At 43.2% G+C, this 26,675-nt stretch overlaps 1 protein-coding gene across 3 annotated transcripts in view; it reads left to right on the top strand.

Moving 5' to 3' along the window:
- POLR1A (RNA polymerase I subunit A) overlaps window positions 1-26,675 on the top strand; it is a 271,640-nt gene that overhangs the window by 150,166 nt on the left and 94,799 nt on the right. For all 3 annotated transcript variants that reach the window (XM_029592763.1, XM_029592762.1, XM_029592764.1), the window contains 4 exons: window positions 5,582-5,803; window positions 15,118-15,329; window positions 16,548-16,715; window positions 17,686-17,821. In XM_029592763.1, coding sequence (XP_029448623.1) covers window positions 5,582-5,803; window positions 15,118-15,329; window positions 16,548-16,715; window positions 17,686-17,821 — 738 coding nt within the window. The remainder of the gene's footprint in view (window positions 1-5,581; window positions 5,804-15,117; window positions 15,330-16,547; window positions 16,716-17,685; window positions 17,822-26,675) is intronic.

The raw sequence follows: 26,675 nt of genomic DNA, 5'->3' as shown, positions 1-26,675 counted from the left end.
AGTGGTGCTCTTTGCTGTCACAGTCTGTCTTTCCTTCTCTGCTATAGTTAACTGCTGGGCCAGGCTGGAGCAGAGGCAGGGCTGTTCTCACTGTTGTGGTCACCTGCCTTCCCCTGCTCCTCATTAGCTGTGTAGGGAATGTGGAGGCCTTCAGTTGTGAATGGAACATGTGCAAGGGGTTTTATTTCCTAGTGGCTGTGGCCCAGTTGAGGGCCGCCCTGGGGCTCCAAGGGGCTTACCATTCACCTCCGTGTCTTATCTTGAGCACTGTATTAAGGGTTCCTGTGACTCAGAATGATGTTCAGAAGAATGGGTTACCTGTTCTCCTGTACAATCTAGTGTTTGGTAGACTACTTAGCAAATTCTGAGCTAAACATGAATTCAGTATGAGTTGTGTCGGTGCTCAAGCAGCCTTACCATGACCAAGTGGCAAGATATCAGTTTTAATTCATCCCTTAGTCTCCCAAAGGGCTTGTTACATTTAAAGCCGATATTTAGGCCACTTCCCATATCATGGAAACTCAAGTGGTCCTCTTAGGTCTAATGGAATTGCCATTCAGATCAATAGATTCAATCTGTCCATAAAAGTAGCTTTTCTCATTGCGATTTTTTTTTTCAGCAAGAAGGCCTAGTGAACTCAGAGGGCTGGTCACCTATCCTGTTTACAAGTTTATTTCCTAACAGGGCAGTCTTGCATACATATCGAACATTTTTGCTGAAGGTAGTCTTGAATTTTCATTTAATTCAGGAAATTAACCTGTCCACCTTGTTTCCTAAACAGTGTATGCTGCCAGAAGAGATTAAGGATGTGCAGAGGGACGCCATACGTTGCATTTAGGATTCGTATTCAGGGGGCAGATACGTTGCATTTGGCAAGGGGGGCCCCCAATACGTACATGTGTTAATTCTTATTCGTTTCCCAGCTAAAATTGAATTAAGTACAACCCCCCCACCCTCCTGATCCCCCCCCCCCCCCAAGACTTACCAAAACTCCCTGGTGGTCAAGCGGGGGGTCCGGGAGCCATCTCCTGCACTCACACCCTCGGCTGCCGATATTCAAAATGGCGCCAATAGCCTTTGACCTTCTATGTCACAGGGGCTACTGGTGCCATTGGTCAGCCCCTGTCACATGGTAGGAGCAATGGATGGCCGGCGCCATCCATTGCTCCTACCATGTGACAGGGGCTGACCAATGGCACCAGTAGCCCCTGTGACATAGTGAGGGCAAAGGCTATCGGTGCCATTTTGATTACTGGCAGCTGACGGCCCGAGTGCAGGAGGTCGCTCCCGGACCCCCGCTGGACTTTTGGCAAGTCTTGTGGGGGTCAGGAGGGTCCCCCAAGACTTGCCAAAAGTTCCTGGTGGTCCAGCGGGGGGTCCAGGAGCGATCTCCTGCACTCGGGCCGTCGGCTGCCAGTATTCAAAATGGCGCCGATAGCCTTTGACCTACTATGTCACAGGGGCTACTGGTGCCATTGGTCAGCCCCTATCGCATGGTAGGAGCACAAGATGGCGCCGGTCATCCATTGCTCCTACCATATGACAGGGGCTGACCAATGGCACCGGTAGCCCCTGTGACAGGAAGGCCAGCAAACAAGCATACAGTAACTAAGTGGATCCATGACTCTGTCTCCTGTGATCAAAATCAGGCCTCTCTTTTCTGTGTGATGTATATGTTCATTAGATCAGGGCAATGGCTACTTCCACAATGTACATTAGATAAACTTCAAGGAATTTGTAAGGCAGCTGCATGGAATTCAGTGTACACTATGGCTTGCCATTACTGCCTAGAGTCTGACTTTTATCAGGACAGTAGGGTTGGTACGTGAGTTATCAAAAATCTATTTAAAACACAGATGATTAAACCCCTCCCATGATTGCTCAAATGACAGGTTGTCCTGCAGAGGTAGATGGGAAGGGGACTTCAAGACAACCCTTAGCTTGGGAAATCCCACATGTGGCATTGTTCATCCTGCTTATCTATAGAGAAAGCAAAATTGCTTACTTGTAACTGGTGTTCTCTTTGGACATCAGGATTAGCAGTCCCATATTTCTTTCCACATTCCTATAGAGTGTAATCACTTCATAACTCTGCATGCCGTTAGCTTTGACATAGAATGGGGAGGTTTTGTTGAGGGTTGCTTGGTGCAGTTCCTACCGCACATGTGTAAAGCCTTTTAGGCTTCTAGCCAGTGAACTGACAAACTTTATGTATGGTGCCATGTGATGAAGGCATCCACATGTGTAAGTGTTAATCCTGCTGTCCATGGAGAACACCAGTTAAAGGTAAGCAAATTTTGCTTTTTCTGAAGCGAGACCTGGCCATGCTAAAGTTTTTTTTGGTTTTTTTTTTTTGTTTTTTTTTCAACCTCACTGGGCTTACACACAGTAACTTTCCATAGACTCTCCCAAGAGCTCTGTTTGCCAAGCAATTGGCATCAGACCAACCTAGATTTAATTAAAGCTGATCTGCAGTGAATTGCTTCATAACATCTCTTGTCTCCTGACACCTGGGATGTCACTTGTACTTCCTTCCTGCAGTCAGTTAGCATGTGACACGGTTTCCACACACAAATTGTGAATGATGCTTTGCAGTGAGCTGGTGGCACAAGGGAAATGTGGTGTCACTCCTGAGGATTGTTGTTTCTGCATGGTGTATGTATCTGCTGCTGTATATTTCCCTGAAATGCCAAATGCAGGCACTCTGTGATTGTGGTGTAAAACCTCTGATTAATGTATGCTTTTCTTCTGCATGAATCATCTTGGCTATTGTAGCTTCTGCAGGTAGGACGACAGTCTACAGTTGGAAGGTCTGAACAGTAATACCTCATCTTGAGTAACTGTTTATTTAACATTTTTATATACCGATAACCGTTTGCACATCGTACCGGTTTACAAGGAACAAGCGGACGACCATGGGAAACGGCGCAACCGTTACATGAAACGCTTGGGATAACATTAGAATGCATTTTGATAACGTATGAATTAACATTTGATAATATATGAAAAAGGAAAAGTAAAATTGGTCATAATATGCAAAGTAGAAAACTTTGAGATTTACAAAAAGAGGAATCCTTTTTATCAGTTGAAGAACACATCCATTATATTTGAGAATTAGTAATTTTTGTTGAAAGGAAACTAGAAAAAAGCATGGAGGTCTTAATCCTTCAAACAGTATTATTGGTGAAAGCTGATGGCTTGACATTTACATTTTTCAGGTATAGTTCAGGGGTTCTCAGATCCAGTCTTCAGGACACATCCAGCCAGTCTGGTTTTCAGGCTATTATAAATGTGCATGAGATAGACTTGCATTCACTGCCTCCAGTGTATGCAAATCCGTCTCATGTATTTTCATTTAAATAGCATGAAAACCCGACTGGCTAGGTATGTTCCAAGGACTGGATATAGCCGATGTCCCAGATAATAACACAAACATAACTGTCAAGTGACCCTTCAAATTCTCCTTTCCTACCCACTATAGACATTTTATACTGTTATATACAGCGCAACTATGGACAGCTGCTGTGATCAGTGGTGGAAAATATTGACTTGAAGGAAAAAATAATGAGTATTTAAATACTCTTATAGTACACAAACTCCAAAAATTGAGTGCGCTGATCAGAGCCAAAGACTGAGTATAGAATTGTCTGTGGAAATAATTCTTGCATGAAAGAGTTAGTCTTTGCTTTGTGTTATTCTAATAATTTACATTTTTTAAAATATTTTTTTCTTAATCTGAAGGAAATATAATGTTACCAATATTGTGTGCATTCATAGTACATAACAGTATAAATTTGTGTACTATGTATAGATGTACAGTGGCTAGAAAAAGCCTACACCCCATTCCAAAATGTTCACCTTTTGTTGCCTTATAGCCTGGAAGTAAAATGCATTAAAACAGTGTTTGTTCCATGTATTCACATATCTCATCACACAACTGCCAAGGGAAAATATATTCCAAAATTCCTTAGAAAATAAAGTAGAAATAAAAACATGGAATAGCTTAGTTGGATAAGTGTTCATACCTCTTGTATTTCTCTTGCAAACCTAAATAAAGCTCTGGCATAACTAATCACCTTCAGAAGCACAGATAAAGTGAATTGGTCCTCCTTGTGCTAAATTTTATTGATTTACTCGATGACAAGATAAATTCAGCAGTTTCTGTTGGCTCACTTTGCTGGGTAGGATTTTTAGATTTAATTGCTGTGCCTTTTTCCAAATCCGAGCTCATGACAAGTTACAGTTTGCTCATCCATGAGCACCAAGGAATTGTCAAGAAGAACTCTGGAAGAAAGTTATAGAAAGGCACAGCTCTGGGGATGGGTATAAAAGAATTGCAAAATCCTTGAATATCCCTTAAATTATGTTCCAAGATGATTATGAAGAAGTGGAAGGTGTATGACACCACTAAGATTCTGCCTAGGTCAGGCCATCTTTCCAAGCTGGAAGAAGAAGGCTGATCAGGGAGGCAAGCAAGAGGCTAATGGCCATCTTGAGCTACAAGCTTGAATGGCCAAAACTGGTCAAAGGGTGCATGTGGCAAGAATATCCCAAGCAAGCCACAAATGTGTCTTGTATGGTAAGGCAGCAAGAAGGAAGCCATTACTGAAGAAAGCCCACCTTGAATCCCAATTGAAGTATGCAAAGGCACACACTTGTCGGGATCCTCTGAAGCCATGTGGAAAAATTATTGTGGTTTGATGAAAATAGAACTTTTTGGCCTGAATGCAAAACATTGGCACAAAGTCATCACAGTTCACCCCTACTGTGAGGCATGCTCGTGTAGCAGCATGTTATAGGGATGTTCCTCATTGGCAGGGACTGGGGCACTTGTCACGATAGAAGGGACAATGCATAGAGAAAAATACAGAAGAGTCCTTTAGGAAAACCTGCTGCTCTTCAAAAAAGCTGAAATTGGTACAGAAGTTCACTTTTCATCATGATAGTGACCCAGCATACACAGCCAGAGCTTTACTGGCATGGCCAAGGAACACAAAGGTGAATGGCCCAGACAGAGCCCCAACCTCAATTCAATTGAAAATCTGTGAGTTGACTTGAAGATTGCTGTCCATCCGTGCTCCCTAAAGAACTTGACAGAGCTTGTTGAACAGTTTTGTAAAGAAGAATAATCAAGTCAAATATTTGACTAATCTAGGTGTGCAAAGTTGGTGGAGACCTATCCCAACAGATTCACAGCTGTATTTGCTGCAAAGGTGCTTCCATTATTGACTTAGGAGGGTGGAGAATTATCCAGTTGGATTTCAGGTTTGTTTTTTGTTTTGATACATATGTTTTATCTTCCAGTAAAGAATTTTTGGCCCTGAAAGGTTTTGGGTGTGATGTGTTGTTGAATGGGGGAAAAGCCTACTTATTTAAATTCATGCAAGTCTGATGCACTGATGCCACACAATAGAAAAAATATTCAAAGGAATGTAGACTCTTGATAGTCACCTTAGATAGGATATGCACATATGGCTTATGTTCAGATTACTAGAATAATTAGAGAATGGGTAGATCTATATTATGAATTCTAAAGACCCGTGTTTGTTTGTGAATATCATACTTCTGTTCTATTTTTCAGGTGATAAAAAAGTCAAAGCACTTAAACGAAGTTTTGGCCAGGATGCATCCTGAACAGGCAAATAAACACTTCCAAACCCTGAAAAGGTGGAAAGCAAAACGCCCCTACATGTCACATAGGCAGGGAGCCTTCCTGCTCTTCTCTCAGAAAAAAAGATCACGCAGCAAAGAACTGTGCTATATAGGAGATCTCATTAATGGTAGAGACCTTGCAACCCAGCAGGTAATGCTATGTATGCAGTCAGTGTTATGGCAATGTATGGTAATTTTGCTTCTGATTCATTTTTCCTTCATTTATGTACTGTTTATTGTGAGGTAATCATGACACCCTGGGCAGGGGGTACCATATAAAGGTCAAAATAATTTTCATTACTATAGAATTAACTGCATCCAGTCTGTGTGATTGTTCATATCTGCCTGATGATCTCTCTTATTGTGGACATGAGTCATGGCTGTCTGCTGTTGTCCTTGAAATATATAGAGAGAGATAGAGATATATATACATAGAGAAAGAGATAAATACATTCCAACTATATGACCACTGGTTGCCTTTATATGCTCAGACTTCAACTTATTTGGGATGGTCTTGAATGGCAAACCTTGCTATATGTGCATAAATCCCTTCTGATATAGTTATAAAATCAACTGTGAACAGTAGAGGTGTACTTCCAACTTGATATACCACCTAAACCAAATGTTCACTAAGTGGTTAACAGCTTCAGAAATAACATTAAAACCTCCTTACTCACTTTTACTCAGGGCAGCTAGTAAAGTATAGCAGCAGTACACTATACTTTTGTTTAGCAACTGACCTAAGCAGTGAAGCTAGCATAGGAGAGGTAACAGTTAGTCACGACCTGCATATAGTCCTTTTTTTTTTTCCTACTTTATAAAGAACTCTTAAAATCTCAACCCACATAAGTCTGTGGTCTATGAAAGTTAAGTTCCAGTCCACCATTCCTTTTCTTTCTGCTCCACCAGTCAGGACGTATGGATTTAGTTCCACTACCCATTAGCTGGAGACGATTCTTTTAATGACATAATTAGTATATACATTATGCACAGAACCAATATTGTCAGTGTTCTCTGTCTCCAGCTCCTGGATAGACAAGTACATAAATACACTTTTAATTTAAGATGTTGATTGGGGGAGGGGGATTTAATGGTATATAAGCCTGTATTGGCATAAGATTAAGGTGCTATTTTCTTTATGCTTGAGCCAAGCTCCTGCAGTTTCTGAGTGAAGCCTGCCGCTTCTTTGGATGGCTCCCTGCCTTTTGAAAGGAGGAATTTTGTCGGGTAGAATACAAAGTTAGTTTAACATTTCTTTTGAAAAGGAAGCTCTTACTTGGCTGAAATATTTAAAGGAAAGGTAAAACAAAGCATACTATGGCTGAAAAGGCTAAATGGTGTTCTGGCTGCAGTGGTAAACGCTGTCCCTCTGAAGGCTCCGTATGCTTGGTGAGCCAGGTACAGACTCAAAACATCAGGCAACGTATTATATAGCTTCCACGGTGATCATTAGTGTGGGCCATTTGGCCATTGAAAACAATGTGGCGGCCAGCTTGAAATCTGCACGTTCAGCAGTTGGGTCTGTGCAAGGAGTATTGTATTTTCAAGGACCCCCCCTCAAGATTCGTGCCAGAGAAAAATGCTCAGTTTGGGACTTCTGCAGAGGAAGCAGGTTCATCTTCTATGGAATGTTCCTCAGAATTTTTAAAATTCTTATATTGATCATTTCAAGCTTTATAGAGCCAAAGGGACATTAGAGAAACTATTTCCTAGTCAGGATCTTCTTCAGCAGATCAGAATTAGACGTCTGAAGAGGAAGAGGTTAGTTGCTGAGGAGCCAGACTTGGGCTTTCCTAAAATAGGGCATTCCTATATGTTAGAAAATGACATGGAATGTGCTAGATGCAGCTTGGAATACCTAGAAGAAGGGGAAACCTATTAAGGAGGGGAAGAAGAGGTTCAAATTAGGCTTTTCCATAGGGAAGACATATCTGCCCTAATTACACAGGTTACTACACCATTAAGGCTTATGGATTCTAAAATTGAGGATTCACCAGAATGGGATCCAATCCTAAAGGTATGCGAGAAGCTACTACTATTTTTTCATTGCACCCTGAAATAGAAGCTATGTTTTTTGGCATGAGAAATGCCCAGAAGCAGGTTTGAGGATTTATAATTATACTCTCTCCCAGTGGAGACTCAGGAGAGATTATTCCTACTACCAAAGGTTAATGCTGTGGTGGCAGCTGTCATGAGAGAGACCACCATTCCTGTGGAAGGAGGGGCAGCATTGAAGGATCCTCAGGATAGAAAGTTGAAGTAAAGTTTGAAACATACTTTTTCAGCAGGTTCCCTAGCCCAACAAATAGCTATTTGTAATAGCTATGTAGCAAGAGCCTCCTGTGCCAGAGTTATCCAAACTGGCAAAAAGCCTCCTGAAGGAGGCTCTTGCTACATAACTCCTGAAGGGATCCAACAGCTTCCGGAAGGAGAGGAGATGGCGGCATTGGAATCTGCAACAATGTATTTGTCTGATCGGCTGTAGGACCTAATAAAGCTAAGAGCAATTTTTTTTAGCAATTTCAGTAGGAGAAAGAATGTTGCTTTGGCTCTGCCACTGGGCAGTTGGATACCTAGTCTAAGACGCATTTCAAAGATAGGAACCTATTTGGTGAAGAGTTTTAGATGTTAGTCAAGAATTTAGGTGAGCCAAGGCCACAAAGACTGCCAGAAGATAGGTTCAGGCTGGGTTATCTTTCATTTAGAGGATGAAATCAGTTAAGAGAGATTAGAAAGTATCTTTCAGGGAGGTAGTTCATTTCACAGTCTACCAAAGGAAAAGGAAGGATACAGTCCTTTTGTGGTGCCAGAACTCCTCGATCTGATACTGCAAGACCTTCAAACTCTGCTCAGTGTTCACAATGAGTCTCTGTGGGTCAACTCTTTGATTACAACTGTAGGGGGCAAGCTTTAGGATTATTTCAAAGAGTGGATCCAAATAATTTCGGACCATTGGGTATTAGATATCATAAAGAACGATTGTTTGCCAGAGTTATCCAAACTGGCAAAAAGATGTTTTGTGATGTCCCCCACTGGATCACCAAAAAGATGTTTGCAATTTAAATTACTTTAGGCAAATTGATAATGTTGGAGGTTATTTGTCCAGTTCCTGCCACAGAGGAACGGTAGAGTACTTACTCAGTTTACTTTGTCAACCCAAAGAAAGATGGGACTTTCAGACCAATCCTAGACTTAAAAGGTCTAAACAGGATTCTGCATGTGCCCCACTTCCATAAGGAAACTCTTCGTTCAGTAGTATCATCGGTAAGAAAAGGCAGGTTCCGAACTTTTTTAGATCTGAAAAAGGCCTACTTTTATATCTCGATAAGGGAATGCAGTCAGAAATATCTTCGTTTCTGTATAATAGGAAAGCATTATCAGTTCAGAGCCTTTCCTTTTGGATTAGCAACAGCTCTAAAGACTTTTATAAAGGTGATGGTGATTGTGGCAGCCTTTTTAAGAAGAGAGGAAATCATAGTACATCCTTATTTAGACAGTTGGTTGATCATAATCAAATTATATGTAAACAACTTAAAGGTAACAAATCAAGTGGTTGCAGAACTGCAGAGTCTAGGCTGGATCATCAGTTTTGTTAAAGGCAATTTACAACCTTCCCAAGTGATAGAACACTCGGGGGCAAAGTTAGATACCCAGGCATGTTGGGTGACTCCAAAGAGAATTCTCAATGTTTAGGCACAAATAGAGAAATCTTTAAGCCAGCAGGCCCTAAAAGCCTGGGATTATCTTCAACTTCTAGGCTGTATGGCATCCACTCTAGATTTGGCTCCCTGGGCAAGGGCTCACATAAGACCATTGCAGTTAGCACTGTTGACAAAATGGAAACCCCAAACTCAGGGCTATGAAGTTGTTACCCCTTTCATATTTAGTAACAAAGTCTAAGTTGGTGGTCAAATGCACTGAATTTGCAGAGGAGGGAGGAAGTAACAACATCGGCCTAAATGGACGCTCAATTCCGAGCTCCCAACCCCTTCATTCACATTCTACTTTGTAAATCAAACATCCTTCACTACAGAACAAATATATTGTTTAATATTGCTAGATAACAGTTGTAGGATGGTGTCCAAAAAGAAAACGACTGACCTAAAACAATTTTCATTCAGTAAACATGCCAAGTGAATTGGTTGAGGAGTCGGTGGGGTCCAAGACTGTAGGCCACATGCAGGTGGAAATAGACATGAAACAAACTGATAATTCTCAAACATCATCTATTGGAGACTTGCCTTCCAGAGTGAATTCAGGGAATGGTTTTGTGAGATCCGAGATATGAAGACTCACAAGCAAGAAATTTTGTACATAAATTTTGAGCTTAGAGAAGAGTTCATCGCTACTTTTTTTTTTTTTTTTTTTAATTCTTTATCACTTTTTCTAATACATGAAGTATTTTAAAGTATACAGTAAACATGTTATACCACATTAGAAAATTTTTTTAACATAAGTAATTACATATATAACACAAGAAAATTCTAATGGGCTAAGCCTAATCTCAATACAATTGAAACTCCAGAGGCTAAACTTAGAGGAGTATTAGGAAATTAAAAAAAATATAATAAGGCTTTACCTGATCACAGAGCTGTTTTTCTTTTATTTATCTGGTACCCTATGGTACTTCCTGGGAAAGAAAAGAATCTAAATAAACTCGCAGCTGTTCGGGAGAAAAGAATATATAGGAATCACTCTCTCTCTTTATAATACATTTGCAGGGGTATCGTAATATAAAGGAGGCCCCTTTAGATATAGCTTCCTGTCTCATGCTCAGAAAACCCTTCCGTCTCTCCTGCGTGACCCTTGAGATATCAGGGAACATCCGAACTTTGCTGCCATGGAATAAGGAATTTAAATGCCTAAAGTAAGAAGATGTTAACTTACTAATGTCTTGTTCCATAATTAGTGACACCAGCAAAGTAGAACATTCTATGATCTCTATAGGTGAGGATTCCAATAATGTGGTCAAATTCTGAAAATCAATAGAGGGAGTTGCAGCATCATTTGAACGATTTTGAACATTATTTGTGGGCAAAAAATAAACCTTTTTTATTGCAGGAAATTGTGATTCAGGTAATTGAAGTATTTCTGTGAGATATCTTTTAAAAGTAATCATCGGCAGTTCTCCCATAATTCTAGGAAAGTTAATCAAACTTAAGTTCAAATGGCGGTTCCAGTTCTCTATCATTTCCAAGCGTCGGGACAGGGCCGCTCTATCTTTAATGGTTGCCACATTAAAGTTCTTTACTTGTTGAATGTCTGTCTCTGCCTTTACGAGAGATGTCTGAACTTGTGACAAAGTGTTCTCTTGCAATAGTATTTTCTGATTCATTTGAAAAGAAAATGAATCCAAAATACTGTTGCATTCCCTTACAGCCAATGTAAGTCCAGCGGATAATTCCCACAGGGATTCCAGTGTTACGACTGTAAGACTTGCCAGAGTTCCTGGTTGTTCCCCCGATGTTAGTGGGTTCACTGCAGAGGTTGCTGGAACTGTTGAAGCAACAGGAGCTGAAATTACCTCCCCCGATGCTTCTTCTCTACTTCCTGGTTCAGCCGACCTCACTGACAAATCCCCCTACAGACTCTCAACGCTGACCTTATCAGTCTGCAACTCCTGCAAGGGCATCTTGGGTCGGCGTTTCTTTGGCTGCCGGTGGTCGCACATCAGGGGGGCTGAGGGAAATCTCTGCCCCTGGCGAAATTGCCTCTCCTCCAGACGCTTTCACAATGGGGATTCCCTCCCTGAAATTTACGGCTCCCTGGGACAGAAAGGTTGTAATTGGAGCTTGCTCTGAAAGTTGGGTCGGTATAGAGGGAAAAACCCTCACCTTCCCCTTTCGTTTTGGTGGCATAGCAGCTCAGGAAACACAGATTTGAAATGAGGTAAGGAGCAGCTCTGTGTTCGTGTCCCATTCAGGACGCCATCTTGCCTCCAGAATGAGTGGGTCGCTACTTTAATGAGATTGATATGTATTTCGACTCACGCTCTGAGGCCCTGGATCAGCTCATGGGGCATCATAGTGACTGGATATCTGAACAGGCTACATTAGCTGACAAGATCAAGGACCTTGAAAACAGGTCTGTAGTAATTGCAATTTGCAGGGAGATTCTATTTACCCAAGTGGACTCCAAAGGGATAGCTCCACTTGAAATATCATTAGAGCGCTCACATAGAGCTCTGGGACCTAGATCAGGAAATAGATCCAATGATAACTCTTGCTTTCACAGCTTCTCTATCAAGGATAAAATATTCGAGTTAGCTCAGAAAAAAGCTGAGTGGAATTGGGAAGGCTGCAAAATTAACATATATTCCAATTTGGCCCCTTCAACACTGTACAACTGCTAGGAGGTCAAGGTAGGCACCACATTGCTGAGGAAGGAGAACCTTAGGTATCGCTGGACCTTCCCTTTTGGGCTCTTCTTCACTATAAAGGGAACATCAAATAGAGTACAGTCAGTAAAAGAAGCAGAAGATGTCTTGAGAGCATCAGACAGTGGGGATGCAGGAGGCAAAGAGCATGTATGCCGCACTAAGCTAGCTGCGGGCTCTGGGCAGCTGGCACAGGCCCGCATTATACTAGAATAGAAGATAGATCCCACTTGTTTTCTGATAAAGGGGTCTTGATGTCCCATTATGCGAAGGTGCAACTTGTAATTCAACATTAAGTAAACCATATAACTTCGATATAATTCCGTTCAAATTGTCAGCCTTATCTCATAAATTTTCAAAATAAGATTTTCCAATAGAAAGTGATGCTCTAATGTCACACGTTGTCATAAAATGTCTAGCTGGACATAAGAAAAAAGTACACTTAATTAGTTCATACTTTTGAGTCAATGAGTACCTGTGGATGATTGGAATGCAACCACCAGAGAACATCTCCAGAGATCCATAGCTCCAGTGACTTGGATAGCATACCGCAGGGATTTGGGGCTCATCTGTGACTTTTTGGTTGGTCATGGATGGTCTACGAGTCCCATACTGGAAAATGTAATTATCCAAATGTTTCTGAATCAAATGATGCGGGCATATTTGGGGAACCATGTCCAATCACTTGGCCGAGTTTGCTTTCTTTGCCAAAGCATAAGGTTGGGGAGACCCTACAAAGGACTTCCTGGTAAAGAAAATGATGATTGGATGGGCTATGAAAGTGGGTATTTCTAAGGATTCCTGACATCCGGTTGCACATGACTTATTAGTCAAACCATGATATGTACTGTCTTATATTTGTGAATCTGAATTTGAAATGTCCCTGTTCCGATTGGCATTTTTTTCTCTCATTCTTTGGAGTGCTTCGGGTGAGCGAGCTGGTGGCAGGGTCCAAGATTGACATTGGCCATAATGGCATACTATTTAAGAATGTTGCAATCAGGAGCCAAGCTGTGTACATCATGGTTCACCGGTCTAAGACGGATCAGGCCGGACGGGGTGCCACATTGTGTCTAAAACAGATTGAGTCATGATTTGGGGGACATTAGCTGCAGGCAGCTGGTACAACTGAAAAGGAAAAATCTTGCAGTACTCTTGTACAACCATTAGATTAAGATTGCTTCTTTTATCATGTGGTAGGATACCTTATGGACCCCTCCCCAGTCTTATCCCTACAACCCACAGATCACTATCTGGGAAGTTCAGTCATTGCAGATGATGTCTCTGCATGGTCTAGAAACAGTTATCTTATTTTACATCATCACTTTTGGGATACATCTTTCATATCCAACGCATATAAGGGTTTCAAATCTTTTCAAATCTCCATATCTTGTTTATATGTTGTAAGGTTACTCATATATTACGCCCTCTCTAACCGAGTGCACAGTAAGCAAATATTTTAAAGAGCTCTTTCTTACTGAAGAATATTTTTATTAATTTCTTAAAACTTTAGCATTTAAATATGCAATTAAAGATATTAAATATGTTTAGTAGATTATTTGAAGAATTAATGTAGTTTATATTGAAGCTTTGGCAGTAAGTACACTGACAATACTGATTCTGTACATAACATGTATACTAGTGATGTCATCAAAAAAACTCTGTCTCTAACTGCTGGGTAATGGGACTAAACCCATATGTTCCTGACTGGGGAGCAGAAGTGTAAAGGAAAGGAAATCAATAGGTAAGTCATAATTTCTCCTTAAACCTTTGAATATCTGGGATTCCATTATTTCCACAAATTTAACAGAATTCTATAAACCAAATTTCTGAGGTGTGATCAACAAAATTGAGACTTAGAAAGGAATAACCTGCTATTTATCAATCAGGCAGGATTAATGCAAAAAGGAGATGAATCAGTCTATCCAAATTAACATCTCTCTTCTCTCCGCTTCCATATTTCCAACTTGCATTGGACATTTGGAACCTAAAGAAATCCTTTACTAACTGAATTAGGAAGTAGTATTCCCGGTACTCCAAGCTTCTAAAGACAGGAGGGGTCTAGCAGGTCCCAATATTGATAATTATTTGCTAGTAGCAGTCGTTGGGATATGTGAGGCTATAGACCATTGAGGGCTTGCAAGACTAGCTGGAGGCAAATGTAGCACAATTTTGTCAAACCTTTTCTGTCCCCTGTGCTGCTCCATATCACAGCATCTAGTCTTGCCAGGCACACATTCTTGCACCCTTTAATCAGTTTCTTGTTAAAAGTATTGTACCAAGCCCTCATATTATACAGACTAAATGAAGATACTGTTAGTCCCCTGACTTTCATTTGGAGGAATTTACTATGTCATGCACTGCATGTGAAAAGTATAGTTTAAAAAATATATCGCAAAACTCCACAGATTCCTTTTGACATAGCATCCTTAAAACTAGAGCTGGCATGATGAGTATTTTGCATTCTGATAGACTCCAGCTGAAAAGTATAGCTATTTCTATGTTAAGGAAAACATACCAAACAGGTACATCACGTAGATAAGGACAACAGGGGAGGGCATATCTCCATTTAGCATAAAACTTCTGGAAACATCACCGCCTCTCTTCTGATTGTGTCAAGTTAAGGTGGTGGTATGCTTGTAACGGAAGCTGTCTGGTTGTGTGTGATAGTTGTGGCTTTCTGTAAACTGTTTAGCAGCTCTGAAAATCCCAGCACCATGTATAATTGAACTGAGCTATTCATAACATTGGTACTGGTGCATCGCTCTGAAGGAACCCTAAATCTGATGTCCAAAAATGCTTTTATATATATTTTCTTGCCTTTTTAAAAAAAAGTTTTTGCTTTTATTTTTAAAGCACCACAGGTTAAGAGAAGGAAAAATAATCCACGTGAATCTGTCAAAACCATGTATCACCAGCAGCCAATCTTTTATTTATATCAAGAGACAGCAAACCATCAACATCTGTGTTTTTAGTACTTGCCCAGATCTTATATTTACTGTTGTCATTTACTCCTAATTGCATACCGATTTTAATTAACTCAATCTTATGTGGAGTCTCAATTTCTGTTTGTACTCTGATACTCCTAGTTGCTGGAAAGGTGGTATTCAGTGGATGAGAAGACTCGGAGCAAATATCTGAGGAAAACCACTCGCTCTCCAGACCCATGCCTGGCTGTCTGCCGTCCAGATATTTTCTTTGGATCGGTATCGGAAACATTTGAAAACAAGGTGGACTGTTACACCAGTGAATGGGATACGCAGAATAACAGAAATCTAGGATCAGAACTGACTTCAGATAGGTAACAGTGTCTGCTTTCATTTTCAGTTATAAGTGTTTTCATGTTTGCATTTTATCAATTTTGGAGACAGTGTCTCCAAAAAGATATAAAGAGAGGAGAGTCTATCCAAATGAGAACTACCAGAATCTCAACATTAAGTCCTGTAAAGTGAGACTTGAAGACCTAAGCACGTATACCCTAAAAGAGGTTGGTGGGATATGATAGAAATACCTTAAAGTCAGAAATGCACACAAACTTTTTTAGCAGAATGGACTTTCTTTAAAAAAAAAAAAAAAAAAAGGTTTGCTATGAGGATGAAAGGGGGGAGACACAGGAGCACTGTTCCCTCTAAACTATGTACAGGTCATAAACCTCGCGCACACAGCAAAACATATAGGCAACAAGAAATCCCAAGGATATTTGTATTATATTGGCTCGTAGTGCACAAATTTGAACTTGGCTTATAAAAAGTTGCACAAAAATTTTTTTTTTTTTTTTTTGCAACCACAGTCTTTCAAAAAGTTGAGGGAACATTGCTCAGGTGTAACGTAAGAAAATATTTATTTTGCATGTAGCAACTTTCCAGTGGAGGCGGTAGGGTAAAAACAATAACAGAATTCAAGGAAACCTGGGACTAAGCTGTGGGGGGAAAAGAAAGGTAAAGCTGAATATCAAGTGAAGTCTGCACTATTGCAACAGGGAGGGAAAATGTGCAGAGTAGCTGAGCCTTGTTGGATTTATTGACCATCATTCGGTTTGTGAAAGAATTATAAAACAGGCAGCTTGAGTAAGTGAGCTGCTTCAGAGCCTTATTTAACATGGCCTGAAACAATTGCAGACCAAGTGGGTTCTGGATGTCACAAAGAATGACTAATAGCATTTCAAAGACTCTGTCTGAATTTGTGTGCCCAAAGAAAAGGAAAAGTCAAAATTTGGTAGCACACAATGCCATCTACAAAGTATGTAGGCATTGTTCCTCTTGCAGCAAAGAGGTTTGCAGGGATTGATCCCAGTTATCTCGGCACAGGCAAATTGGGGGTGAGGATTGCTTTGGTATAAACATAGAAGTGTGCAGTTAATAAGGACCATGAAGCCCATCAAGGCTGTCTGGTTTATTTCCTGTAGCAATGCCGCAGACCTTTTCACGCTCTTCTTGCACTAGATTCTCCCGGCTGAGTAACACCAGTGTGAAGGTGCATTGTTGGTTCAGGTGCTGAATAAATTGCTTGCTCATTGAAGGTTGAAGACCTTGCTCCAGCTAAAGTGGCAGCGGTCCCTATGCGACCCAGGGGAAGCGGTCGGGCTCCTGGCTGCTCAGAGTATCGGTGAGCCCTCCACACAGATGACACTGAACACTTTTCACTTTGCTGGCAGAGGAGAAATGAACGTCACGTTGGGTATTCCGAGGTGAGACCCCCTTACCCTTCCCATGCTAGCTTGAGGACGGATTCTGCCTAGCCTTTCAACACCGGCCTTTGGGTTAACTGGAAAGAAAATCTTTAGGAGATGTCTAGATGGCCTTATGATTAGTGCTGTGCCCCACCCTGCCGTGCTGGGAGCTTGATTAGGGCTCCTGGCTTAGGCTTTTGATAAAGTACAGCTGCCGTCTTAGCCCTAGGGGGGATAAGGGGCAAAGAGAGCCACTTATTGCTGGCATAGTGGCACCAAGGGAGGGGGGGGGGGGTCAGATTTCAAAACTGTAGGGGGAAGGTGACAAGTCTGCAGATTTTTCACCAGTTCTCAAAGTGAAAGTATGCACATACTTTCCCTTTGAAAATAGCCCAGGGATAAACAGCCCATAGAAAGTTGCATCTTCTCCTCTGGTTAGTTTTTCAGTCTAGAATGCTGCTCACAGTTTTCGGAACCTTCCCCGCCCTGGAGTTACCACCGCTACAATTTGAGTAAAGTGGGGAAGGGGGGTGCAGGGCGGCTCAACACGCATACATTTACTCTTATACAGGGTGGGCAGTTTTCAAAACATCTTACCTGGGTAAATGCCCTCCAAGTGACCAATCAAGCAGGGGCATTGGAATTAGATAGGAAGGGATCTGTAGCAGCCTCTTCACCACAGAGTTCATGTCAGAATTTGCTCTTTATAGGAACATGATTTGGGGATGTGGGAAAAAACCCCGAAATTGACAGGATGTTATGCGCTAGCTTGCAGGTGAATTATAGATGCTAAGTGAGGAAAGAGATTTTGAAGGGGAAGAGAAGACTTATACTTGCATATAGTGGCAGAATTAGTTGGGTTTCTTGCCTGCCATAACTTTATATTTATCAAAACTAGTTTTGTTTCTTAAGGGATTCTGCTTGCAGGTTTTGAGATGTTTCATATTCATTTCATGCGAAGTTTAAGGTGATGGATTATCTGTTACAGGCTGAGGGAAATCCTCATGACGGCCAGTGCTAATATTAAAACTCCCATGATGAGCGTTCCTGTGCTGAACACAAGGAAAGCATACAAGAAGGTGAAAAAGCTAAAGAAGCAGCTCACTCGAGTATGCCTGGCAGAGGTGAGGATCTGCGCTGCGCTTCCATAATGCATTGTTTGAAAACGAGGAGGTCGATGTTCGGCGCCACTTACCTGGATAAGTTTGGATTTACCTTGCTAAGAGGCACTGTTGGAAATATTCGGCCACAATAAGTGGTTACTATTTAATTAGACAACTATTTGTTCAGGTAAATAGTTATCCAGTTAAGTGGTGGGCAGGCCAGGGCAGCCGAATAAGTGCTGATATTCAGCCTTATCCGGTTAAGGGGGTCATTTATCAAAGTGCTATATGGCGTTTTCGCATGCGTTAAGCACCTTTAACACATGCAAAAACGTCTTAACGCATGCGAAAGCACCTGGTGCGATGCAAATCAGATAAAGTCAGGCCCGAGAGAGCGAGCGAGCCTAGCTATGATGCCCTCATACTAGGTAGGTATTTATACCTCTATATGAGGCCCACCTAGTTACTCGAGGTGAGGTTTAGGTATTAGTGTAGGGGTTAGGGGCCACGTTGACTTTCAGAGTGAGACATACGAACAGAACAGTGGTCTCTTGTGAAGATTTGATGACCTTCGGAGTGAGGAAACGCACCCAAAGATGAGATTTGTGCAATGTTCTCTCAACCTAGCTTGATGGACTCTCTACCTGGATAACATTAGTGGTTGTAGGAAGGAATTACAACAATTCTGGCACTTATCGCAAAGTGCGAAAAAGATATCACAATTTGCGGTAATACCTATGCAAAGCGCTAAGATAGTGCACTCTGCGATAAACAGCCTATTACCATAAAACACGCCCCTTTTCCTATCGCATGCGATATTTAGTGCATTTTGATAAATTCAGGCCTAAGTTAGCTAGATAAGTTGGACCTGCTATTGAGCAAGTCTGAAGTTAGCCGAATAAATTTATCTGGCTAACTTTTAAATAGCTGGGTATCAGTGGTGCAGCCATGCTGCTGTATTTCCTGGCTAAGTTAGTTAGCCAGATAAAATATCCAGCTATCTCAACTGGATTGTGGCTGAATATCTACTTCTAGATTTCTAGGAAAGAGAATGCACTCTGTGTGTACACAATAGAGATATGACTTGCATCTGGTGAATGTCTGTTTATTTGTACAAAATCAAAATAGATTGTTGCACTCCTACACATACTGTAAGGTCAGGGTAGGCTAACTTATTGAAGGTTCCATCTTTTTAAAAATATAGATAAAAATTTACATAGGCATGCATTCTCATATATTGGGCCTATTTTATGTAATAAATTACTGGAGCACTTAACGTCTTGTGACTGATATAAATATATTTTGTAAGCAGTTGAAAGCATATCTTTTTAATAATGATTTACTAAAACAAGCAAGAGTTAGTTAAGTTTTACTGTATTAATTTTATGATTTATGTGCATTTGATTGTATGAGTGTTTATTGTAATCCCCCTTGAACAATTTATGGAGAAGGGGGAATATAAAACTATGTAAAAATATAAACAAATTGTATCCATGAGCAGAGGAGAAAGATGTTTAACACATGTTCTAGTCTTCTGGGAAAAGGATCTGTGGAAGAAGGGCTCACTGTGACAGTAAATGTAAGAATTTCCATCACAAGAGCTTTGGTTAAAAAAAAAAATGCTTTCTGTATGATGTGGAAGCATTTAAACCTTCATTAAATAGTGCTGTAAAATGGGTGAAAACTCTCATGTATTATGTTGGCAGCATCAAAATCCTTCTCGGTGATTGACAAGTCAGCAATAGCAGTGCTGGATGATATTACAGTGTTCTTGAACGCGCCACCAAATGTTCTTGAGGCAGACAGAGAATTAGGGGTCAATATTCAAAGGCATTTAGCTGAATAACTCACAAGTTATTCGGCTAAATGGCAATTTTTTGAATATTGAGACACATATCCAGCTAAATTGTAGACAAACGAATCATTATCCAGCTAAAATTTAGCTGGGTAAAAAGGCATTCTGGGGGCAGGATAAAGTTATGCAGTTAACGTGTCTAATTTTCATCTATAACCGGTCTAAAGTCAGCCAGTCTTGTGTGCTTAGATAACCTGCTGCTTAACCTGATGTCTTCAAAAGAGATCTGGTTAAGTGACAATCTTATGTGTTAAAAAAATCTTGACTGCGGGCCTCCTGGCTCCTCGATAAATTTTAATGGCCTCTGCTAGCCAATCCTGCATCCCCATCAGGTGCCTCTGATGAAAAAATAAATATTTAAGTGAGATTCTTGGCACCAGCCCTCTCCACCCATTTTCCAGTAAAAGAAACTAAAAATAAGGCCTCCTCCCACATACCCAGTATCTGCCAGAACCTTAGGCCTGTTTCCAGCACCAGGATCCCAATTCGCTGCAATCCCGGGTGCTTCCAGCATTACTCTGGCAGGAGCGATGGAAGTGTAATGCTGGTAGTGCTCAGGATCACAGCATAGTGTGATCCTGGTGCCAGAAATGGGCCCACAATTCTGGCAGGTACTGGTTGGGGAATGGGAGGATGAGGCCTTATTTTTTTTTAGTGGGGAGGGGGAGGGAAGGTTGGTGCAAAGAGTCTTGCTTCATTACTTTATTCCTCGGACATGTTGGTGGGCGGTGAGGGGAACAGACTCAGCAGAGGCCTATCAAATGTATGGGGGATGGGTGGGAATTGGGCTGGGAGATCTGCAGTCCAGTCTTTTTTTTTTTTTTAAACACATGAGTGTCACTTAATCAGATATCTTAACCTTCCACTTAACTGGAAATATTTTTTTATCTGGCCACACAAGGCTGGATAGCGTTACCTAACTGGCCATATTCAAAAGCTGGCCGGTTAGGATTAAAGTGAACTTAATAACTTTAATCAAGGAATATTCTGCAGAACATTTATCCTGCTGAATATCTGGGACAAGATAGCCAGCTAACTTTAGCCAGATAATTTGTCCACTGGTTGTCTTATTACCTCTTAAAGTGTAATGCTTTTGAAATGTAAATAAAAATGTTTGCGTTCTGTGATGTTAGCTTGCAGAGTTTGTGCATGTGTAGTGACACGCTGCCAGGCGCACCTGGAAAGGACTCTGCTGCGCTTCCCAATTGCTGAAAGCATGTGTCATTTGCCCTCATACCTCACAGCAGATGCTGGAATCTTACTGCTCATATTTGCATGTTATTGGGGCATTTTTTTAATTGGACCAGGAGGCCTGCAAGCCTTTATTAAAAGGAAAATTCCCTGTCGAGTTTCCCTCTGAAAATTTGGGCCATGAAGGGTGGGGGACAGCAGGTACTTTGTACCTGTTTTGAAGAGAGGCAAAGCACTTTTCACATGGGTAAGTGTGAAGATTTAAAAACAAAATACCGCATGTACTTCCCCTCCCCCACCCCCCATGTTTAAAAACAGTATGCATGCTTTAACTTGCAGTGAGAGAGGGGCAGTTTTCAAAGGCCTTTTATACCTGGGTACCTGTGTAAAAAGCTCAGAAAATGACTCTCATTATGTAGCGATAGTACTCCTCAGTGGAGAAGGAACACTTGGCTTACTCAGTCATTCCCATAACCCCTGCCTGCTGCATCAGTGTAGACGCCCCATTCCGCTTGTTGTTTAAATTGGAACGTACTCATATTTCTTGGCACCTGCAAAGATGAGCAGTTTAGAATTGCATGTACCCTTTAGCATGCTTTTGTGTTTGTGTGGCGGTAGTTTGTGCTTTGCACCAGCTATGATTTTTTTTTTTTTTTTTAACTTGAGCTCCTTTGTCTTCTGTGGCAAACAACCTGACTTAATCACTGGTGTTGAAAAATTCCCAGTAGAGCCTATGGAAAGTTATTTCTTCCTATAGCTGGATTCATTCTCTTTTTTTTTTTTTTTTTTTTTTTTTTTAATTAGCATCAAAGTATGATGGTGAGGGAGCAGCTTGTGTTTTATTATTAACAAGCTGTTAAGCCCGTAACAACGGGCTACATTAAAACTTTTTTCGGTTCAGTTTTCGGAAACGGCACTCTTCTAGTCTTCTTCTCCCTCACTCCCCATTCCCCTCTCTCATTCCCCTCGGTCACTCACCCCCCCCCCCTTCCTCCACTCACCTCCCTTCCCTCCCCCCACTCAAACTCTCTTCCCTCAGTCTTATTCACCCCCTTCCCTCACTCTCACCTTCCCTCCCATTCTCACTCCCACTCCCTCCCCTTCCCTCCTCAGTCACTCCCCACCCTCTCCGAATCCCATCCCTCACTCTCATCCCCTCCCATCCCCTCTCAGTCACTACGCTATGTGACTCACTCCTTCCCTTGCGGCACAGCACGTCTGTCAGAGCTCTCGACGTTCCTCCTGTCCCAACTCCCTCCCCCCCCCCCCGATACTCCTTGTCCGCGCACTGAACTCGCGCGGTTCTCGTCTCCCATGTAGAGAGATGCACGGCACGTCGGTCAGAGCTCTCTGTTCCGCGCATGCGCGGTAGAGCTGCTCTCTACTGCGCATTTGCAGGCCATCTGTCAGAGCCTATCCTCTTACCTTTTCCTGCCAATCCCCTCTCATCTTCTCTTTCCTTCCCCTCCCATCTCCTCCACAACCCGGCCCGCGCCCGCAGCCCGCGGCCAGGCCCGCGGGGGCGCGGCGCCACACGGGACCCGGCCCACGTACGCACGCACAGCCGCGGCCGGCCAGCCCCGCGCAGCGGCCCGGGCCGGCCCCGCCCAGCGCCGCCACAACCCCGGCCCGCGGCCACGCCCGCGGGGGCGGCGCCACAACGGGACCCGGCCCACGGACGCACGCACAGCCGCGGCCGGCCAGCCCCGCGCAGCGGCCCGGGCCGGCCCCGCCCAGCGCGCCACAACCCCGGCCCGCGGCCACCCGCGGGCGCGGCGCCACAACGGGACCCGGCCCAAACGCACGCACAGCCGGGCCGGCCAGCCCGCGCAGCGGCCCGGGCCGGCCCCGCCCAGCGCCCCACACCCCCCCGCGGCCACGCCCGCGTGGTGGTCGCCACAACGGGACCCGGCCCACGGACGCACACAGCCGCGGCCCCATCCCGCGAAGGGCCCTTCCTGTCCCTCCCATCCGCCACAACCCCTTCCCTTTCCACTCCAGCTTTTTCTTCCACAAACGTTTACCCTTCCCACTTACTCACTAACATCTCTTCCTTCCATCCCTCTCATCTTCCCTTTCTTTCCTCTCTCACCTCATCCAGAACCCTTTCCCTCTCCCGATGTTGTTGCACCAGCGGCGGCAGCAGCTCGGGTCCCTCATTCTTGCTGCACAATGTCGGCCGCTCGCCTGCAACCCAGGGTCCCGATAAGCGCGGCCCGCTGGACAGCACAGACACGGAGATGGGAGGTCTCCGGGGGTCACTCTCTCGCGAGCGCCTCACCACCGGGCTCGTTGCTGGCCCAACCGACGCTCGGTTACCACCGCCGCCTCTCCTCCCTGCCACTTCCAAGGCAGCCCTCACACGGCTCCGTTTCCTCCCAGCGCCATGTTGCTCCGCTCTGACCGACGTGCTCTCTTGCCCGCGCATGCGCAGTAGAGCTACTCTCTACTGCACGTTTGCGGGCCGTCGGTCAGAGCCCATTTATATTGTAGATTTTTTCTTTTTTAATCTTCAGCTGAGGCAGGCTGATGCCTGGTGGTATTGGCAACCCAGTGCCGTTCCTGTTCTGACCTCCCTCTGTATTAGCCATATGTAAACTCATTTAGAAACATCAGCACAACTCCTGACTGGTCAGAAAGAAATAATGTAAACGCTTAACCACATTTGTAGAGCGATATAGGAAGGAAGCGGAGGCTTTATTTGGGCTATTATATGAGAGAGAATTGGTTGCTTGACTTCCGTATCTGTGGGTTATGATTGTGGTTTTTTGTTATGTGATTTGGATTCTGTTCTTGTAAATCCTTCATGCAAAGACAGCAATATGTAACCAAAATACTACAAGTGCACTACAAAATATGCACTAAAATTTAGCACATGATTTATTTTAAGTGCACAGTGCATGAATGTTACAAAAGCACACCAAACATAGCTCTAGTATGCTACAAATAGTGCTGAAAGAGAAAATTAAAGCTGTTTCCCTCCTACCCGATGTCAAATCAACCCTACTGGTTCTCCCTCTCTCTCACCCGCCACCTAAAAAACATTCCACATCCTCCCTAAAAAATAATCCCTAATATAAAGCTGACAGGAAGCAACAACCTTATCTCTTACTAGTCCAGCAAAGCTGCAACCTCACTATTCAGGGGCCTCCAAACTTGCAACCCCTGGTAAATGGGGCCATAGTATCTCAGTCCTGGGCCAGTAGGAGACCAGGCTGTCACTTCTCACCAGCCTAGCATTAGGAACTTTTTAGGGGATCCTGAGGAGTGGGGACCGACATTTCATTTGCATCGTTTGGATGAGAGGAGGAAGCAGTGGTTGTGGGAGTGTCATTTGGTTTGTAGTCGCTGAGTGGGAGGAAGATCAGGAGGAATGGGTGGAGGCTCTATTTTTTTTTTTTTACTTCTAGCTGGGGAACACCAAGAACATGGCTTCCTCTTAGAGATAGACTTGTGCTGAATTGGCACCCTAGTAATTTCCTATCAGAATTGAAAGTGCTAACAAACTGCTTACATTTCGCTTTTGCTCTGGGACCTCTTGTACACTGAGGTCTTTAGCATTCTGTGTGTCTGTTTAGCCTATGTCTGCATGTTAGTATTTAGCATGCCTGCATATTAGCTAAACAGTGTGTTTTGTTTTCAACTTCAGCAGCCTTTGTGCATAGTGCATTGATTAATTTGTGAGCTAACTGGCATTAGGAAGCCCATTTATGCACATTTAAAATATAAGCCCCTTTGTGTCTGTAGGTGGCTAAATATTAAGCATAATTTTAAAAAATGTGAGTTGTTAGTATTTGTCACATAGCTTGGTCAGATTTCTTAATAACCTTACCTGTAGGGCAAGAGCATTGGATTTTTTTTAATTAGACCTGCTTTAATTTGTTGGTTGGAAATTTAAACAAAACCTGGATTCTGTCCCCGTATTGCACAACATACTGTGTGCACATTCACTCTTTCCTCCCCCTTCCTTCTCCTTTTTTTCTCTCATCTGTTAGCAGCAGCCCTTTCTCTGCCAAAAGATGACACAGTGGTGGAAGCTGCCTTTCCTGTGACAGTGTTTGTGGGAACGTTGGTCGTATTAGTTGGATGAGGTCTAAGGCTTTGAAAGTAAACCGTGTTTATGGGTGTGTGAAGGAAGCAAAGGACTGAAAGATTTACAGTTTATTTTTCATATTTTAATATTTGGTCATCAGAAAAGAGCCTACCACGACAGGGTTGGAATTAAAGGCCTAAGCATGTATGCCCTGGAGCAGAGGAAAGAGGATATGCTTAATGCGCACAGCAAGCAAGCACTTTTTGATGGAAAGGAAATTCTTAGAGAACAAACAGGATACAGAGTCCTGACACATGGGTGACAACAGAGTTCAGGGTCAGAGCTGTAAAGTTAAAGCTTTTGGGGAAAGGGTCTTCCTGTACGAATATCTTCTAGTGGCAGAGACCTCGCTAAAACTCAGAAGAGCCCAAGGGACTCTGATCCTTATAGCCAGAGCCTCCAGTTTCCTGCTGCAGATGGTCCAAGATTCTGCAGCAAGGATTTAACTAATTCTCTGGCAATTCTGTGGTAAAGTTGCATAATATTGCATAAACATTCACACCTCTGTGTATGCCAAAAAAAATATTTCAATTTTTTAAAAATTGAAAACCATTCATATTGTTTTTAAGGGGCAAAAAGTGCCCCTTCAAAATTCTGCCCAGCCCCCCCTCCCCCGACGCCCTCCTGGTGGTCCACTGGAGGGCCCGGGAGCGATCTGCCACTCCCGGGGCCTCGGCTGCCACTAACCAAAATGGCGCAGGTGGCCTTTAGCCCCTACCATGTGACAGGGGCCAACCAATGGCACCGGTAACCATTTTGGTTAGTGGCAGCCGACGACCCGGGAGCAGCAGATCGCTCACGGGCTTCCCGCTGGACCAGGTGTTTTGTGAGGGTTTTTTGGAGGGGGAGGGTGGGGGAGTGGCGGCATGTGGTCCCTGCCCCTAGAGTCGGGGCTGCGACCGGGGGGCGGGCTGGTGGCAGCATGATGGGGGGGGGGGGGCACAAGGCTGAAGGTGCCTAGGGCGCCGAATCCCCTTGCACCGGCCCTGGCCGCGACCCCTGCCTGGACACTGACCTTGCTAGTCTGCTGCCTGCCCCAACCACTGCCTGAACTCTGTACCTGTCTGTGCACTGCCATCCCGGTCTCCTGTCTAGTCTCTCTGTCTTGTGATGCATCACCTGCCACATGCTAGGATCTGGCCCATGCTTGCATGCACAGACTGCATCAACCTAGCAGCGGCCCAAGGGCTCACAACCCCTGCAGAGTGACATTATTTGGGTAATTCCTCAATTCTCATAAGGTAAAACAAGGGGAAAAAGGGTCATCCCAACATTAGGTCCCTAGCCCTACACAGTCTGAATGGTGAGAAGTTAGTTCTAAGTTCCCTAGACCTGTCGGAGGATGTCTTGTATTTTTCTGGCATATAAGAATGTTTCCACCAGAAGGTCATATGGTTTTAAATGGATGAGGTTTGCTTTATGATGTGAGAAAAAGGATCCTAGATACTTTCTCCTATCCCAGACAAAAACTGGTTGAATATCTTCTATAACTTTTAGTGTCTGGTCTGAAGTCTGTTAGGGTTCATCTCAGTGCAATTGGTGTTTACTTTCACCATGTACAAGGAAGATAAATTTCTGTACAGCCCTTATTTGTCAGATTCATGCGGTGCTTGCTTCTGTTGAAGCCTCCTTATAAGCTGCTTTCTGCATCATGTGATTCCAAATGGTACTGACTCAGCTAATAACATTTCCCTTTCAGTTATTGGGACTCCAAGTTGAAGTACATGACCTAGAAG

This window comes from Rhinatrema bivittatum, chromosome 1 (genome assembly GCF_901001135.1).
Source record: "Rhinatrema bivittatum chromosome 1, aRhiBiv1.1, whole genome shotgun sequence".
Lineage (NCBI taxonomy): Eukaryota > Metazoa > Chordata > Amphibia > Gymnophiona > Rhinatrematidae > Rhinatrema > Rhinatrema bivittatum.
The sequence above is the reverse complement of the archived record's forward strand: the minus strand, read 5'-3'. Positions and strand labels throughout refer to the sequence as shown.